General features: G+C 40.3%; 1 protein-coding gene and 1 long non-coding RNA gene across 2 annotated transcripts in view; one reads left to right on the top strand and one right to left on the bottom strand.

Annotated features, from left to right (window-relative positions):
- The window catches only part of nrxn2a (neurexin 2a), a gene marked incomplete at both ends in the record, with an annotated part of 214,644 nt that overhangs the window by 45,324 nt on the left and 148,890 nt on the right, over window positions 1–20,430 (top strand). The window contains 2 exons of the mRNA XM_084075179.1: window positions 2,373–2,674; window positions 13,960–14,121. Coding sequence (XP_083931305.1) covers window positions 2,373–2,674; window positions 13,960–14,121 — 464 coding nt within the window. The remainder of the gene's footprint in view (window positions 1–2,372; window positions 2,675–13,959; window positions 14,122–20,430) is intronic.
- Window positions 17,546–18,292, bottom strand: LOC311057981. The gene is made up of 3 exons (XR_014602019.1): window positions 18,176–18,292; window positions 17,934–18,030; window positions 17,546–17,798 (listed from the first exon to the last, which is right to left on the bottom strand). It is a non-coding gene; the product is annotated as an uncharacterized lncRNA (long non-coding RNA).

Below are 20,430 nucleotides of genomic sequence, written 5' to 3'. Positions count from 1 at the left end.
CCCCCCCCTCCCCAACACCTGTCAGAATCTTCTGAAGGAGTCTAAGGAGGTGTAAATGTAATAAAACTGCGCGATTTACGGCATCAGTTAATGACAGATCCTGGACAGTTATTGATTGCAAAATGAAAGTTCCTTTCAAACAGTGAGAAAACACTCCAGGCAACGATGAAGCACGGCCAATGCTATTAGGAAGATGCTCTTGTTACGATTTTCCACGGTTCTTTAAGTGAAAGTTATTCTTTGTTCCTTTCATTGTTTTTGCCAGAGGATTATTATTGGCGAGGCTCCACACTTTCCATGGTGAATTTAAACGAACAAAAGCGAGCGTATATTGGGTTTTTGGAGGCTGACATAAATGTGGCATAATTGACAACCACGTTTTAGCCAAAGACATTTAAACTGGGCATCTGTAAATGGTGATGACGGGAGCCTTGACGTGATCAACACGCTTATTTCATCTACTGTACAATAACCATCAGCTTTTCTGATGATTTTTAATTACTTGTATAATGCCATGATGCCTGTCATTGCCTAAGGTAAAAGAACAAAGACCATAATATAAGCAAATCCAGGACTAATGTGCTTTATCCAACTTGACAATTGAAAACTTTGTCTTTAGATGCATGCACAATAAGGCAGGATTCCTTTGTGGAAGAAAGGAAGGAAGGAGCGAACAGATATTGACAGCAGACAGGCTGTTAGTGTATTATACAGTGTGTACTACTGCATTTCAGTGCTGTGGTTCTGGTTCCACTCAATGTTGAATGGTTTTATGTTGGAGAAGTTTTACTTTGGTGGGTGTCGGCTGTACCACATTGTCAACATCCATACAACGCTTTTCACCAGGTTGTTGATGTTTTTAATGCAGGGTGTAGCTGAGTGGGCAGAGAGGCCATCTGGGAATCGGAAGGTCGCCGGTTTGACCCTCAGCTCACCCAGTCTATGTGCCGAAGTGTGCCTGAATATGACATTAACGCCCAACTGCTTCCCGGGTGCTGTATTAATAGCATCCACTGCTCCTAATTTCAGGTATGTGCAAATGTACTTGACAAATGACCCAACAACAACAACTAAGTAGTTGTTAATAACCAATAAAGGCCTGCATGTAGGTTTGCTATTAAATGTGAATCATTGTCACTGCTGAGTTGGAAACTTCAAAAACATTATCATAAATCGACTGTAAGGATTTGATAAACAGAACTCACCAGATACATTTACTCTCATAGACACAAGTGTAGGATTGTTTGTTTTATTTCATGTGCATTAAAGATATCCCAAAGAGAATTTTTTTTTAAACTGACAATTGACTGCATGTTCAATGCCTTGTGTTATATCAATATACTGTGACTTTTTTCTTTGGTTTTTGCACCGTTCATCATAATACAAATACAAATCCTTGGTTGAATAGATCAGTCATGAAACTGTTTTTAAGGCCAATGCACTGGATGTAGTAATGTTGACTATGCCCTGTCCAGAAACTTTGGATGTTTGAGATAATGCACAGTGGCTGAGAGCAGCTTTTTCGCAGCTCAAACCTCCCCATCAAAGTTTTCATTGAATTAGGTCCAAAACACTTTCAGAGGACTCAGCTAAAAAAAAAAATGGTGGCATCCAAGAACCAATCTTATCCACACAATTCAGACCTACAAGTACTGTACATTCACCTGTGTAATGCCACTGCACGTACTGTACACTTACTGTATGTACTGTAACACACAGAATATCACCCAGATCTCCAAACTCAAATTAAATCTCAACAGCAACAGGCTCCTGGGACGCCTGACCCTGTTATTTTGAAATCGCCCACTCAGCAGTTCAGGAACAACACTGTACCAGCATTCCTAGACTAAAAGAACGGTTGAGAGTGAGGAGAAGAGACAACACAGGTCATGAACTGGATGCAAACCCATAGTGTTACAGTAAGGTGTTTGCTTACCCTACAGTATACGTGATACACACAATAATTGGTTGGAACACCGGGGTGGCCCTGAAGTTGTTCTCTGTCCACTTCCCTGTCAGGTTATTTCAAGACCAACCGTTGGGTTCTTGTTCCACTGGGTGAGAGTCATCAGTATGCTGTAAGCCTTCTTTACTGCATAACGTGTGAGATGCATGCGTTCTCGTAGGGAGTGCAGCATTAGCACAAGTGAGGAAGAACTCTACAAGATCGCTACTGATGAGATTACTGTTAAAAAGGCCCTTTCTATCTCCATGTTTTCTCATCCAATGTAGTCCAGTGGTAGTTACTAAGTGCACCATTCTCCCTCAACATGGCAGTACGTTTGTTGATAAAGGTAAGCTAAACTTGAGCCCGACGATTTTGGAAACATCGGTCTCTGAGATATTTGTCCTTTCCTGCTGTTCCTCCCCAGGGCAGGAGGAGTCCGTGGCCACCTTCAAAGGGAACGAGTTCTTCAGCTACAACCTGTCACAGACGCCCATACAGAGCAGTTTGGACGAGATCACGCTGTCCTTTCGTACGCTGCAGAGGAACGGCCTCCTGCTTCACACGGGGAAGTCGGCCGATTACGTCAACTTGTCCCTGAGGAATGGTGCGGTGTGGCTGGTCTTCAACCTTGGCTCCGGTGCCTTCGAGGCCCTGGTGGAACCCGCCAATGGCAAGTTCAATGACAACGCCTGGCACGATGTCCGCGTGACACGCAACCTCCGCCAGGTACAAAAACTCGCACACACTCACTCACTCACTCACTCACTCGCACCCATGCGCTTTTCAATACATTAAAATAGTGGCTTGCACTTCATCAAGGGAGAGGGGGGGGGGATTTCAGCATTGTTTTCACAGCAACACGGTCATTATGTCGGCACTTGGTTGCCAAGAAATGTTTCCTATTGGACGTATTCATGAGAGACCTGTTATAGAGTCATGCTGTGATTGAATTAGTTGCTGCCTGTGACTTATCAGTTCATCTCCCAGAACTGGAAAACAAAGCTAATGAAAAACAAGCAAATTACAATGTTTACTTTATCATCACAATTATATTTTTTTCTCCCTCGCTCTCCATTTGTCATCATTTGTACCTCAGTGAATCATAGCACAACGTCTTAAGGTACACTTAATGAGCATTTAATTACCGCGATTGTGAGTACATGCAGAACAACTGCTGCCTAGATGCCATATTTCCTATTAGTATGATTATTATTATTATGGGAGCCTGTTCTTCGCTAGATAATCCTAACTTCCATTTTCTTCCACAAAGGTCATTGACCGCGTCATTATGAAGGATATTGCTTTGTTATTGGAAATGACTGCGGTGTATCTTGCTTTTTCGTCATTGTCATTAAGAATCATGGTCTGAGGGTCTGTTTTCTTTTGTGTGTGATTCCTATTAAATTGTAGATGGACGACACAAAAGACTTCATCCATACATTACTATCACGCCTTAATGCATTGGCCATTTCAACTTACTGCGTTGTCAGAAATTGCATTGTGCCATAAGACACCCGAGGCACCCAAACAATTAGCTGTCAGCCATTGTTTTGTATTATTCGGATGACAGTGAGGTGAACCAATATTGTAGCAATCATTCAAGAGAAATTGGGTTATCACAGTGCATTAGTCATCACTTTACCTGTCATGTCATGTTGTTGTTGGCTGCACAGCAGTATTATTCCTCTTATGTCTGTAGCGTTTCATTTAAGTCAAACCTGGCTACAAGGTTTCACAATGAAAAACATTGAAAAACATATCTTAAGTTTAGCTTCCCTCTTTTTGGAACTCATTTATATAAATGTCATAATGTACCAATGTTGTGCTGCATTAGCAACACTGCTGTGTTGACCACTCTCCAGTTGCTCTCCAAATTTACCACCAAACACCACTGGGAGCAGTTCACCTACATGTACCTTACACCGAGAGCCGGATTATGAAAATTGTCCTTCATGGAGGGCTTACATGTTCTAATTTGACTTGCTGATTTGAGCACTTAGGAGCACACAGGAATATGAAAAACAGAAACTGTTTGAAGCACATTATATTCTCCTATAGGCTATATTAGATGACAAGGCACTGCAATTTGAGGCACTCTAATGTTGCTGTAAAACTTTTAAGTGTTTGTATTGTTTTGCAACAATGGTAGCCAGTAGCCACTGTTGTAAAGAAGAGCAGCCACTCATGAAAATGTTCTTTATGCTCTTTTTTTAGTTGGCATAGGTACAAAACACACTCGTTGTACTGTATGCTCACCTATGCTAACTGAATCAAAGTGCATGAAGAACATCTCTGTGAATGCTGGTATACTCCACAAATGTAAAGGACATTTTCTAGACAGTGCAATTGGTGTTGTGCTCGCATTCATTTGTAATACAGCCACTGTAGTAAGCCTTTTTCCTGCATTAGTACTACCAGCAATTAATTCATGAATGTTCTAGTAATGAAAGTTAGTTCTTTGTTGGTTACAAAGATTGCTACGGTCAAACTTCAAATATTCGATATTTAATAATTTAAGAAAAAGTAAGATGAAGAAAAGAAAAGGTTACAATATAACTTCAGATAGAAGTCATAGAAAACAAATAATACATGACTCCTCATTCAAGCCCAGTGCAGGAGATGTAATAACTTTAGAGAATAGATCCACCTACATGTACTGTATATTGAGCTTGAAGTAATAATGTTTCCAGTATTATAGTACACTAGAGTCTCGGGGGGCTGCGCCCCCCTCGACCCCACCTGTGCACGGGGCTCTAGGGCTGTGAGGGTGCGCTTATTTAGGGCTACCAAAATGGTGGGATAAACCTACGCTGGTTTGTTTACCAGATTTAGCTGGAGAACGTGCTGTACTGTGGCCGTCGCCGTTTGTTTGTGTGTTTGGGATGTACATGGCACGTGAAGGACGGACATATTGTGATCAAGACATGAGTGAAGTGAAAGTAACGGCCTGGGTGGAACAAAAGAGGTACGTAAGAAGGGGGGGGGGGTTGAAGCGAAGGACCTGCTTGTGTGTTGTGGAGCTGCGCAGAGTTCAATGGCGGCCGCTCGTGTTGTTTTGCCTCAAGCCGTCGCCGTTCGGTGTCGGTGGTGCGCACGGTAAACGGTACGAAACTGTTTCACCTTCCGTTTTGTCCGTAATGTGGTGAGTGGAATAAATTATGTTGCGACGTGGAAACTGTGAAGTGAGCAATGATAGGTGCCCTACGCCACCCGTAAAATCTGCGCGGCCGCCGTGGCTACTGTGTTGGCGAGATGTGGTGTGTCGGCGTTGTGTTTACTCGATTACAGAGCTGTGGCTATGGCGTCAGCGGCGCGTGGAAGTGACTTTCCGATTATATAATTAGATAAAGACAACACAAAACTGGGGCTTCTCAACAAACTAAATATATCTTTCCTTATAACTTTCAATGACTTTGGAGGGAGCTTGATAATAATCAATCCATGCAGTCCATTTTATGGAAAGAACAAAAATGCGGCAGTAATCATTCACATGTATGAATATGTCTGCATCTGTATTAAAGCTAGAATACAGACATTTCTATAGTGAATAAAATGTCATTTTAACCAATATGTATCCAGTCTGTTAAAACAATATAACTAACACAGCTGCAGTGGCTGTAGTTGGTCTATCTGCTCGCGAGGCGTTGTGCGCTTGTAGATCGGCTATTTTCACTTCTTTAAATTGTTTTTAAAATTATAATAAAAAAGAAACGGTTTTGGACATACAGTACAAGGTTTCCACCCGACAACAACGATATATAGCAACATGATTTAAAAAATGTATACTTTGAATACGTTTAATACGTTTTTCAGAAAACGTATAGGGTAGGATTTAGAAGGTATTTTCAGAATCAGTACATACTCAGTACATATTAATGAACAAGGCCTTCAAATACAGTACATTATTACACTGCTTGGTTGAATGCTTGATTCTGATTGGTCAATCACTGAATTCGGTGGTGTGTTATTCCTGGATAATTACAGATGAGCCCTATAACAGACCGCTGTCTAATCAAAGACTCAGAGCACCTGCTGTGCTACTTGAATTTTATGCTGTATCCAACATGACAGCCATGTAAACAAACACACAATGTACAGCTAAACATTGCTCTCAAGAATGTTTTTGAAAACATTTGAAGCGAGAAATACACAATGCAGTAACCGAAAACTAATTCTATTTTCGATCAACACTTCCTTGTTTTCTGAGGCGACCGGGTTGCGCTGGACAGACGGCCAGTGCAACACTTATGGAATACTTTCATTACCGTAAGCAAGGAAATACTTTGTTTTGTTGTTACTTTTGGGTCAATTTGTGTATTTATTTATTAAGTAGGTGTGTAATAAGCGGGATAATTGTCGCCACACCGGTAGTTGTTGAGAAATAACACCGGGCAGGATGATTAAACACTGAGGCGAAGCCGAGGTCTTTAATCATCCTGAAGGGGGTAAACGTACGGCGACAATTATCCCTTACTTATTGTACAGTACAGTTAGGAATGCAGGGTAAATATATACATTAGGAGTTAGCTAGAATGCTAATTTTCAACCTTAGTCCCTGACATTTAATATTGAAAACACAATAGCACAGAATGTAAGACAAATACAAGGTAAAAACAAATACACAACAAGTACAGTAAGTTCATGTGCAATGTACTGTATGAATAAAACTAGACTTAAAATAACAGTCGCCGTCTGTTTTAAGAACAGACTAAAATACAGTGGCATTTGAATAAGATTACTAAAGTTGACAAGTGATATTGCATAAGAACAGCAGAAATGTGGGCAATCATTCGGGTGACCTGGGTTTGAATCCCGACTGGGGCATAAAAGTTACGGATTGCAGCTTTAACTTGATCAACTTTTTACTGAATGTTGGCCAAAGGGATAAAAAGAACAGGGACACAAATGTCCTATTGTGCCAACAAGCTCTGTTGGCAATCCTCGCTAATGATAGCAAGCCATATACTCCTGGAAATTCAGGGATGCAGCGATTTATCCATTGCAGCCCTGTCTGTACTCAACTTGGGTTTAATGCTATGCCACCATACAGTATGTCAGCCTAGTCTCCCCCGTGCATATATGTGTTCTGTAACATTATCCCCTCCCTGACACTATTCTGAAGCGCCCCATAAAAAAGCACATCTACAAGGTCACGACAATTTGTGAGCTTGTAGATCTGTAGTTTTTGGTGTTTAACGCCGCGTACGAAATAAGTACAACTAAGGCTTTAATATCCTAATGGAAAATCCGTTGGACATTATTGGTTTCCAGTAATAGAAATAGCCTCAATTTCTTTTTTTTGTTCCACCCCCTCTGTCTGGGCTGGATAATGGGTTCAGCCAGACTTTTCCTGTGCTAGCCCTGTGATTAGACCAAGTGTGGAGAAATCTCTGGCTAAGTGAGACGAATATTATCTTGTCTTCTCCTGTATATACAGTATCAACATCCAATACTGCTGCATTTTCAAGTGATGAGATACCTGGGTACTAAACTGCAATTTTGATTTGTGCTTCTTCAGAAATTCAATATAATTTGATTGGACTTTGAGGCCCTATAACGGCTTGCCTCTCAACAGTTGTATGTTGTGCGTTTCCAGTGATATTTGGAGTTGATGATACGATAAACTAAATCGCTCAGGATATATTTGTTATTTTCTTTTTCTCTTCTCTTCTCTTCTCTTCTCTTCTCTTCTCTTCTCTTCTCTTCTCTTCTCTTCTCTTCTCTTCTCTTCTCTTCTCTTCTCTTCTCTTCTCTTCTCTTCTCTTCTCTTCTCTTCTCTTCTCTTCTCTTCTCTTCTTACTTTCTTTTCCTTCAGTTTGTCTCCTATCTCCTATCCTGGCTTTCAATTTGGTGCACAGGCATGGCATGATAAATAACATTGTTCGAATGGCATTGTTTTTTGTGTTTTTTTTTCTTCTCCTAAAACACATTTATTTTCTTTCTTTGTTAAGAATCATCACCAGATGATGGCCTTAACATCAAAGTTGACTTTAATGTTTTTTTCTTCTTTTTTTCTTCTTCTTTCAATCATATCCCAAATTTAGCAACAACAACAAAAAAATAATATTTTAGTCTGTCTCCATGTGAGCTACAGTACAGTAGCATTTCTTATTATGATAAGCCAAGCCTACTGCATCAGAATGCAAATCACAATGCTGGATAAACGGGTTCACTGTGCATATCATTTAATGATTTGACATTTATTGTCTTGCATGAGACTACATTATACCACCGATTGCATTGTCTATCTATGTACTGTAATGCTGACATTTATGTTGTGTATTTTGCCCTTTTTCACTTCTCCGCAATGCGAGTGAGTCATAAGATGATTAAGATACTTCCTCAACACCTACGAAAACATGCCAATCTAAACGTCTATTATTACAAACTTAGAATTTGTGCCTCATGATGTAAACTAAAGGTCCGAAATGTCACTGTACCATATCTACCAAAATGCTATAGAATACGGTATTTCGCAGTATTCGTTTTTACTGCAGTATACCTTAACACAGTATATTGTTACATCCATATCGTTGTGCCATATCTATACACTTATTATATTAGATAAGAAACTACAAAGCCAACATCATCACAACATCTTAACTAAATATGGCCTTTTAACGACTTAAACCCTATACTTTGTTGACCATGGTGTGCCTCCCCAGGGCTCTATCCTTGACCCTCTCCTTTCCCCCCTTTACACAACATTTATTTGCCGAAAATAGCCGATCTACACGCTCAGCGAGATGGTAGATCTCACAGATATTTTCACCGAAAAATACTGAATGTTTGCCTATTTCCGCCGATTGCTCACTCATTATGACATGCCCAGAACAGGCATGCAAGTGTTCAAGTGGTTAAGCTGGGACATTTTCATAAAATGTCCTAGGATCAGTCTGATAATGCAAAGTCCTTCATGGCCTTGCACATCTTCCACTTAACACCTTCATCACACAAAGAGCTCAGAGTAACAGGTCCGCCATGTGCAGAGACATTATTAGAGGCGAATCGCTTTTGGTCAGACATCCTTCTCAGTAAGAGCCTCTCAGGTTGGGAACACTCATCCTCTAGAAATATGTCATTGTACTACAGTACTTACTTACTACTTATAACTCACTCAGTGCACTGGCCGCTTCAAAATGCTCGCTAAACGCAGTCACGTCTGTGGGCATGCAATTTGACTTATGTGCGTACTAGCCAGTCGACTTCCTCCGTCTCCCTCTTTACGCGTCATTGTTATCCGTTTAGCTTTGTACACTGTGCTGTGCATGTCTAAACTTGTCTGCTTAAAGTCATATTAACCGTATGCTGTTGTCTTCCCTCGTCTGCTATGCCACTTCGGTGATATTTGTGCTTACTGAAGAGTGATGTCTTTTGGTGACCTCATTATGTTCGCCATGACTGTTTTGCTCTGATTACCTGTATTTTAATGGCCTTTCCATTTTTCTCAGAGACTACAGTTAAAACCTATCCAGCTGAATAATAGTGACACATTAACAACAACGTCCATTGATGTGCTCAGTCCCTGTATACACACAGTAAACAAAACAAAAAAAACAACAACAACATAAGCAACATTCTCTTAATTTTCTCTTATATTTTCAACTCCAAATGCACCAAACCTACAACATCTCATTGTCACAGTCCACAAATGGTTTGTCCATTGCAAGGAATTATACGTTTTAAATTAGAGGAACATAAACAAAAAAAAAAACACATGAATAGAATATTTATACTCAAATTTAGATCATTAAATGCAAAATACTATGCATTTGATGATTACAGTAGATTCATCAAACCAATACAGGATTTTCTTCGGTCGCCAACAGATCCTTTGACCTATCAGTCTAACCTGCGTATGACTCTCAGCCATCCTCTTTCGTCTCCTCTTATTTCCTTACCCCCCTGGCCCCCCTTAGCTCTAGTCCCAGTGGAGCAACAATCCAATGCTTACCGCCTCGCTCTTGCTTTCAAGCCATGCATTTGATCCCTGTGTAAATTGCTTTCCCCTCAGATAAGTTACCTCGCTGACATGTAGATACGGGGCGAAATGCACCTCCTGCCACAGAGACACTGGAAACATTTTATAGGATCCGGTGGTTCATTTTGTCAGGGAGGAATTCGTCCTGTCGCTAATGTTATCTACACTTCTATCGCCCTATCTACGACGCCTGCTTGCTCCTGCCCTCCCCTTTCTTTGACCCTCATTCATAAATATGTATCCCTATATAACGTATTGCTGGTGCACCACGCATGCACGCACGCACGCACGCACACACACAAACAAACACACACAGTGTACACTCTATAAACACATGCAGTTTCCTATCAATTTCTTCTCCCAAATCGTGCCCTCAATCTTAGCGCCTGCTTTAAATGACATCAGCAGGCAATGCGAGTGTACGTTAAACCATTAAGACCGCGAGAAGCATCTGTGTCATTTTTAGATTTGAGCTAAAAAGCATTATTTTACACGTTGGCTATTCAAAAATAGCAGATATACAAATTCATAGCGCGGCACCAATTGCCGCGCTATTAACTTGTAGATCTGCTATTTTAGTAAAATCGTGAAAATGTGTGCAAATCTTTGAATATATATTGTTTAAAGCGAACATTTTTAACTCAAATCTTTGCTTCTGGGGGTCCCTGGAACAAAACATTTTGAGATGGGGGTCTGCGGCCAAATACATATAATTTTGGGGGTCCTTGACATGAAAAGGTTTGAGCACCACTGATATAGAAACATATGTTTTTTCGGAATACTGTTGGGATTTAGAAGACATTTTGTAGAATCGTAAACTCAGGCCTTTATGGGTTAAGCTATTATCTGTCTGGAGGATTTGATAAATGCCAGTGATAATGGGGCAGCTTCTCAAAGTGAATGGGCCTGCACCTCTCTCCACTCAGATAGTCGCCTGGGGAATTGTGGTGCGGAAATGTTTGAAAGTTATCCTCCCGTAACCTCACTTAGCAAGGTTCACCTTTCCCCACTAATTGAAATGAAACTCTGTTCTAATTACGGGCTAAAACGTTTTGAAATTATTCCCGCTGAAAGCATCCGTCTCTCAGCACCCATTTCATAATTGCCACGCTGATGAAGTCAATTTACATTGATTGACACTGTGCTTTCTCTCACTCACATCTCTAACATTGCAGAGCCTGATTTAGATTTAACCCGTTGCGAAATATTGTTTTCTGACATGGATTACCATTGAGTTTGGAGAATTAAAGGATCTACACCATGAATAAAAAAAATAAATTATAATATTTATTATCATATTGTTTATGTCCCTCAAACGTTTTTCAGAAGGTTTAAGCCTAAATCAAGCCTCAGATATACTCATTCCAACTAACTTCTCTCTGACTTATAAAGCACTTTCACCTGCAATACCACATTGTCCTGTTTGGCACGGGGCGCTATTGAGCCAGTTTGTATGCATGTTATCTCCTGGTTCTGTGTGGAAAAAGTAAAAAAGACATCTACTGTACTTATATAATCGGCAAGTCACTTCCGCGCGCCGCTGACGCTATAGCCACAGCTCTGTAATCGAGTAAACACAACGCCGACACACCACATCTCGCCAACACAGTAGCCACGGCACACGCGCTGAATTTACGGGTGGCATAGGGCAAAACGGAAGGGGAAACTGCTTCGTACCGTTTACCGTGCGCACCACCGAGGCAAAACAACACGCCGCCGCCATTGGGATGCCAGGTTGGCATGCCAAGTTGGCATGCCAGGTTTTCTAAAAACAAGCGCCAGAAACAAGCAACCACCTTCATGAAAAAAAAACACCACCGAAGGGGTCCGTCATCTTCCACGGGGGTCCCCGCGCGTCCCGACACTCCACAGGAACATAAAAAATATAATTTCTTTGATTTTTTTATTTTTATTTTTTTACTTTTGCACATTTTAATCCGACGATTTGGGTACCCCAATATACACACGCCCACGCTGGGCCCCGTGCGCGGCTGGGGTTGAGGGGGGCGTAGCCCCCCGAGACTCTAGTATATATATATATATATATGTTTTTAGTTGGAACTGAAAAAACGGGAGGGATTGAACCGAACATGACGTCACGTTCGGGTGAAAATCAGTTTGGTCTGTTTTGAGACCAATTTACAGAAAACTCCAGATGCTGTGAAAGTCTGAGTGTTCAAACTGGGGTGTTTTTTGGGATAGAAGAGAGGTAGGGGAGCCCAAAAACACACTCAAAAGAAGGAAAAGTTAAAATTCATGGTGTAGTCCCTTTAAAGGGGAAATCCACCCATTTTCAATATTTAACTATGTCATTAATATAGCATAAAGGAGTTGTGTGGAAATAAGAAAAAAGTTCCCCCCTTTCCGTGTTGCCTTGAACTGGAGGATTGATTGTGGGTTTAACATTGCAAATTACAACATGATGAGTCATCACGTTGTAATTTGCAATGTTAAACCCACAATCAATCCTCCAGTTCAAGGCAACACGGAAAGGGGGGAACTTTTTTCTTATTTCCACACAACTCCTTTATGCTATATTAATGACATAGTTAAATATTGAAAATGGGTGGATTTCCCCTTTAACTAAATTACACTGATTGTCACGAGGTGTCCACTTTAAAGCAGTGAACAGAACAGGAAAAAGAAAAATAACTCCTTAAAATCCATTAAGACCATTAATCAGTAGTTCTCAAACGGTCTCGTAATTCAAAAAGATTCAACATTTTTCAAACACTTTCAAGATTTTTCAAAAAATGTTCAAAAATAGCACATGTACAAGCTCGCAGCTGTGAGCTTGTAGATCTGCTAGTTTTGAATAGCCAACACTAAAATCTAAAATGACACCGATGCTTTCCCGTTTTTAATGGGTTAAGAAATATAAGCTTCTCCCATTACAATTTTCCAGAAATCATGTCTTTATAGTCTCCTTCTGTACCTGTATTGGAAATCGTTACTGGTGTCATAGATTCACCCAGAAGGAAGGCTGTATAATTTACAGAGGACACCATGTTATCTAATGAGCAACTGTACCTTTAGTCTCTATTTCTTATATTGTTTTCATTTACAGTCCCGTTAATTCATTTCCCTCGTCTCTGTACCAATTTAAATCAGCTATTTTAGTTATTTGAGGACATACTGTACAACAAAGTGCTGTAGGGTTCAAGTGGTTAATCTCAAATTAATGCATTATGAGAGTAGAAAGCTCATAGTTGTTATTGTTGCACCAAAATATTGGCTGCATTTATTTATGCATGAAATAAAATAAATGAGTAAAACAGATAATCGGAAATAGGAATCGGTTCTGACACCAGGTTTTTTTTGTGCGAGTAATTCGCCCCAAAAGAACATATTTTCAAACTGTTGTTTTAGTCATGAGTACATCTACACAGAGCGTAAATATTACGCGTCAATAAAGCAATGCAAGGTTTACTCTGAAGGTTTTACATTTTTCACAAACTGGTTCAAACTGTATGAATGAGACATCTGAATAGTTTTGATGCGAAATACTTGCCAATGATTTTCGTTTTGTTTCTTCGCCACACCCCCGGTGTGTTAAAGACCGCTTTCAACCTGGGGTCCTTGTTTTGTCATTACAGGTGAACATTTTTGATTTAACAGATACAAGCTCACAACGCGTCGATTCGCGCAGATTCAACATCGAGCGAAGCTCATGTTAACTCAAAGGCAGAGGCATCGTGCCTTGTAGCCACTTGGAAGGTAGAGTTGCAGAAAGTACCTCTCCTATAGGATCCAATCTATGCAGAGACGTTTCTGCCATGCTCACTTTACAGCGCCCCCCTCTCACCTTTCCTGCTGTCAATAAAAGGACCGAAAAAGCGATACAAACGGGGGTGGACCGCCAGCTCTCATAAATAAATAAAAGGTGTGAAATATTTATGGCGATCCCTTATGTGACTGATTCAGACATCTTCCCTCTCTGTGTCTGTCCCTCTCTCTCTCTCTCTCTCTCTCTCTCTCTCTCTCTCTCTCTCTCTCTCTATGTGTCCCTCCCTCCATGTGATTCCTCAAGGTCACTATCTTGGTGGATGGGATCCTGACCACTACAGGCTACACTCAGGAGGATTACACCATGTTGGGCTCCGATGACCTCTTCTACATTGGGGGCAGCCTCAGCACAGCTGACCTCCCAGGCTCCCCGGTCAGCAACAACTTCATGGGTTGTTTGAAAGACGTGAGTACTGCTACTACTAATAATGATAACAATGATATGTTAACAGGTTATGGTTATGTTACAGATTGTTCCCACATGGAAAGAACTTATATGCGTCATATATGTTTGTAATATAGGACCGCATACATAAAATTGGCACCTTTCCTATATGTATATGTACATATATGTACATATATGTGCATATATGTATATATATATGTGCATATATGTACATATATGTGCATATACATATAGGAAAGGTGCCAATTTTATGTATGTAACATATAGGTACATATGACCTGTATGTAACATATAGGTACATATATGACCTGTATGTACCTATATACATATATGCAATGAAACATAATTATATGATACCTATATCACCTATAAAATAGGTGAAATAGGTGATAAGTTTGTTTTACATGTACACATTAATCAAATCCAATAGAAACCCAAATGTAGAACTTTAACACTTTATTTAAACAAGTTATAATATGCAAACATGAAACATTATGGCTTTTAAAGTGGCAAACAGCTGGATAAAAAAAATATATATAAAATTTAAATCAAATTAAGCTCCGGGACATGGTTAACACTCCTTTTCCCCTGCCAGGCTTTTGGAAATGCCAAAACCCAGGAAGGACACAGACCCAAGAGAATAGACAGACAGAAGTTAGTTACTCATCATTGATGTTTTATTAATGAACAAACATAGCAGGCAGCTTTAACAGTATATAAAAAAACAAAAATGTATTGGCATCAAAATTGACATAAAAGTTGAAAGGACCACTTCACCACTTTTCATACAATTAGTACTCACTAATGTTCATGATAAAATACTACCATTTTTTTCTACTCTGTCTGTGTCTCATAGGAGGGCTGTGGGTAGTTCAGAAACCCATCCACCAGTGACATCATCGTTTGGCCGTTTTTTTTTATTAAACAAGATATTTTTAAAACACATTTAGATTTGTATTATCGTGAGAACGATGGCTTCCATTATTGCATTGCAACTTTTCACAAATATTATTATGAATAGTAAGTTACAGTTTCTATTAGCTTGAATTCAACATTGATGATGTCACTGGTGGACAGGTTTCTGAACTGCCCACAGCCCTCCTGAGACAGACCGAGTAGGAAAAAAAGGGTAGTATTTTATCATGAACATTAGTGAGGACCAATTTTATGAAAGCCGGTTGAAAAGTGGTCCTTTAAGTGCAAAAGTGCATCATGTTTAACATTTTGCATGTGTAATAAACAAATGGCCACAACCAAAACAGTGCATTTTTTTTTAACATAGTGTTGTTCGTCGACTAAAACTAAGACGAAAAATGTTCTACCTTTTTCCACTGACAAACTAAATAAAAGCTATGACGACTAAATGTACTGACAATTTCGTCAACAAATAACTAGACTAAAATGTTAGGAAGGGACTAGTGGACAAAAATCTGCTGCCAAAAACACTGGGGAGTACCTAGTCCTTTGCAGCACGGCTTCGGCACTTATTGGTCATGGCTTTCTTCAAGCCCTCTGCAGTGAAAACATTGGTCCATGATGCCAGAGAGGAACACCGCAAGACGTAGTCTGCAGACAGAGAAGATGACATGACACAAGTCAGTCAACATGGGTTTCCCCCGATTAAATATATACATTTAAAGACTATATGACTCTCTACAGACTGAGCACAGCATAGCCACAAATGAGGCCAACCTGGTTCAGAGTGTACTGTACGTCCCACCAGCGCAACATGTTGGAACCTGCATTTCTTTACTGCACAAAGGCAGCCAAATTGCCCAATGATAATGTATTGGTGACATCATAAATTGAGAATATCATTTACAAAACCAAGATTTGCCAAGGATCAAGTATATTTATATGTCCCTAGCTGGGCCTTTTACAGCAGATAATAAAAGCCCTAAAAACACAATACAGTAAGACAGACATGTGTATACATTGTCACAAGATACCCCCCACAATCTTTCTAGCCCCCTTAAAGGAGAAGTCCATGCTAGAATGCTTTCTTACCTTTCTTTGTAGTTGTTACGTCCCCTCCAAAGAGGTCCAGGTGTTTTTTTGTGCAAAAACTCCTTATTGCCCATTTCCCCTACCATAGGCCCTCAATGAATTGCATTGAATGGAATGGGAATTGAATGGGGCTATGGGGTGTTGTGCTAATTCGCTTATTTCCATCGAAATAAGTAGTAAAGTGTGCCGCTTGGGATATTATTTACATTATGAAAAGAGAATATATACAAAAATAATAATAATTTTGAGCAAAAGAAATAAGCGAATTAGCACAACACCCCATAGCCCCATTCAATGCAATTCATTTAGGGCTCATGGTAGGGGACATAGCCAATAAGGAGCTTTTGCACAAAATAACACCTGGACCTCTTTGGTGTGTACTTAACAACTACAAAGAAAGGTAAGAAAGCCTTTTAGTATGGAATTCTCCTTTAAGGGCATTTTTCTGTCTAATACCTAGATTACCATACCAGCAAATGGCAGAAAAGTAGATGACAGATTCAATGAAGGCTCTATATCATTGATTTGTTTACCTGAAACCTGGCTAATTTCCTTAAACAGAAAAGGCACTGCTGGCCTTTCTTGCAAACAATTTCAGTATTGGAATCGAATTTCAGACGATTGTCGATTATGGTCCCAAGATATCTATAAGTGGTTACCAACTCCACTGACTGGCCATCTATAACACTACTCTGAGGAACTAGTGGTGTGACAAATACTTACTGAACAGTGCATCCCTCTTCGCCTCATCCAGTTTGTTCTTCCCCTCTGGGATGACACCATGCTTTCCGTATACGACGGCATTGTGGCACTCCTCATGGGTTAAGAACACCTCGAACAACGCGTGGAATAGCCTCTTGCAGTCCTTCCTGGCACGCTGGTGTATGGCTGCCAGCTGCACAGAGGAAATCAACTGTCCACAGCCTGTGAATAGACAGCGAGCAATTAACAAACTGCATTTTAAGACATCAGTTTTGCACTTGTAAGGCTCAGCTACATTGACCCCTTTCTGCGCTCAGTGCACCATGAAAACAGACAACTGTGACCTTCTGAAAACTTCACTATCTAGTTGCAGCTCACAACACGGATCACTCGCTACCAAGAACGTCAGGTTCAGTGTGAAATGTATGGCAAACGTATACATCCATACCTGGATATAGCTCCTGCTGCCTGAGACTGGACACTCCAGACTCTAGGTCACCGACCAGGGTGATAAAGCCCTTCAGTGCGTGTAGTTGCTCAGAGCCTAGAACAAAGACAAAAAAATCAGAGTCTACTGAGTGTATTTGTAAAACAATAAGATTGAGTACTGTTCTATATAGCTCTACAGTATATTCTGATAGCAGTCATTGATGAGTATTTGTTCAGTAGCAGGGGTCGATTTCCCAGTAAACAGAAAACAGTTTTATTTTGGGATACCAAAGTTTTCCAGTCATGTCAGAGAACTCACAAAAGAGGTACAGGATAAAGTAAAGTTTCAAGTGAGACAAAGAAATTAGCAGACAACTGAAAACTGCAACATTACAGGCAATAAAACTTACTGATACTGGAGAGCACAGTGGTTATCCTCCTCAACAGGAGCTGGAGCTTCTCCACCTCAGACCGACAAGAGTCGCAAGGCTGCCACCCTTGACCCTCTGGTATGCTCTGGTCAGATGGATTTGGTTGACCTAGAAAGATTGAAAGCACGTCAAAAACTGTAAAGAAAAGTAAAAAAAAAAAAGTAGAATGCAAAACTCATCTATGAATCCTGAATTTGAAGGACAACAGTGCAAGTCTGCTGACACTTAGCTGAGGAACCACACCTTCTACTGGAGCATCACTGGACGGAGATGGAGGTTGCAGTACACTGGGTGTTTCTTGGTTCCACTGATCCAAGTCCATATATGTAGCTGCATACGGCTGTGCAGAAAAGAGAAAAGGCCCTTAATTGTACTTGGTCAAAAATCATCAAAACTATAGGCTACTATACAAGCTCATAGCGCAGCACCGAGTGCTGTGCTATGAGCTTATAGGTCTAAATGGGTTAAATCTAAAGAAAACATACCTCATCAACAGGTCAGCAGGCCTGTGTAGAAGAGGCTGGAGGGTATGGCTGTAGATCGGGGTAAAAGGTATCACAAGGTTGCAGAGACATAGAAAAGTAACCTTAGTTTGTAGTCTGTCAAAGATCTTTAAAAAATAGCTATGCCTTTATGCAATGCATTGTGGATTTTAGATAGAAAACCCCTTAAGACAGTGTTCTGACCACTTCTTTACTTCTGAACAACTCCTAAAATCAGAGCCTGAGATAGAGATCTAAAAAAAACTAAATAAGTAATAAAACTTTACTAAAATATGACCATGACAATGTCATTCATATAGTGGGGAAGAGAATGGTCCAAATGTTTTGCACATAACTTACACTCAAAGCCAATCAAAGTCCATCAATTGCTTCAGGAGGGAGGAGACAGGAGGACAAACCCACTTTTCTGGCTGAGCAGCTTTGTTGTTTGGTGCCACCGCCAATGGGTTGATCCCAACGAAACATCTGAAATCACAAAACACAAATGGAAAAGGTGCACTCACAGCCGTTCTACAAGAGAGCACATCATTCGAGTTACACATGATGGTTCTACTTAAAGCAGAAAGTTACCTTTGAATGAATTCCAGTGTGTAACGGGCGTGCTCCTCCTGGTACACCAAAGTTGTAATAACTGGAAAAGCTGCCATTCCAGCCAGGAAGTTGATCTGTGGAGCCACAACGACCGACCTCAATGCTCAGCATCCATTGTGTAGCTGTGAGAACTTCACCTAAAGATAATTTGACATATATGGTTTGCATGTTAACAGTGTTTGTCTGTTGCTTTCCACATAACAATAGACTGTTAAACTAAAACATGACCTCCATATAGTATCCGTATTTGCAATGCTTTAAAACAGTAAAAAAAACAGTAAAAAGTGTGCAACTCAGTGTTAATTTAACTGTATTAAGCAGGGGTCTTCAACAGGGGGTCCGGGACCCCAAGGGGGTCCTCAGAATTACTACAGGGGGTCCGCCAAATCTTTGTGTGATATGATTATTTATTTTACCTTAACCACTTGAACCTTAGCATCCCTTTTCTGAGGAGAACTTTAGCCAAAAATAGCAGATCTACAAGCTCACAACAAGGCGTTGTGAGCTTGTAGATCTGCTATTTTTGGCAAAGAGGGAAAAAGAGCAGACCAAGTAAAGAAAAAAAGTTGAATCTGAAACACAATTTTATACAATATAGAGGGGGTCCCTGCTTCATCTCTCTCTCAGCTAGGGGGTCCATGGCCTGAAAACGTTGAAGACCCCTGGTCTTAAGGATCCATACCATTTGTACTCTCTTTCCCTAAATGAAATGATTTTACTTTGTACTGTAGGTTCAAAACAAAATTCATAGATATAATAATAATAATAATAATAATAATAATAATAATAATAATAATAATAATAATAATGAATTACAGTCAAAACAAACGAGGCCAACATTAGCTCTCACTGATGTGGTCTGATTTATACCTGAAATAAACAATGACATCATGCACCACATGGAAATTAATATGCTAATGCCATGTCTAAGACTGTGTTGCACGCCCCACCCCCAAAAAAACTGATCTAAAAGCTCACAATGCGTCGCTGTGAGCTTGTAGATCAGTGATGTTTGGGCATGCAACACAGTCTTACGACGAAACAAATAGACGCTTTAGAACCAGAGCGAGTCTCTATAACCCCCTGTATTATGACAGTCATGACGAAACTTCAACCTGGTGTTTGCACGTTCTCCATGTAAAGCCCTACATCTACATTAACGTTCAGATTTCAAATATAAAGTGCTTACCCCATGGCCACGGATGTTACAATTCACTTTGGGTCGGTGTAAGTACCCGTATATTCCGGATTGTTAAAAAAAAAGCATGTTAATCCGATCGGTGGCCATTTTGTCATAGAGTTATAATGTAACAGAGTGCAGTACTCCTCCCAACCGATAGGGTCAAGTAGTTGAAAGCGTACAGAAATACGGAGAAAATGGCCATCGATCGAATTTAAATGCTTTTTATTGAACAATACAGACGATACGGGTATTGCTGAGTGGCCGAGTAGACTTGTAACATCCGTGACCATAGAGTAAGCACTTTATATTTAAAATCTGAACGTTTATGCAGATGTACAGGTTGTAAATGGAGAAAGTGCAAAACACCGGTTGAAGTTCGGCCGTGACGCTCGTGACGGACGAGCGTCGTGTGATCCATAGCTAATACACGACAACTGCACACCGTTTACGATACTAACAAGTT

Source organism: Gymnoscopelus microlampas (genome assembly GCF_963454915.1).
Source record: "Gymnoscopelus microlampas genome assembly, chromosome: 12".
NCBI classification, from domain to species: Eukaryota; Metazoa; Chordata; class Actinopteri; order Myctophiformes; family Myctophidae; genus Gymnoscopelus; species Gymnoscopelus microlampas.
This window is presented reverse-complemented; position numbering and strand designations above follow the sequence as displayed.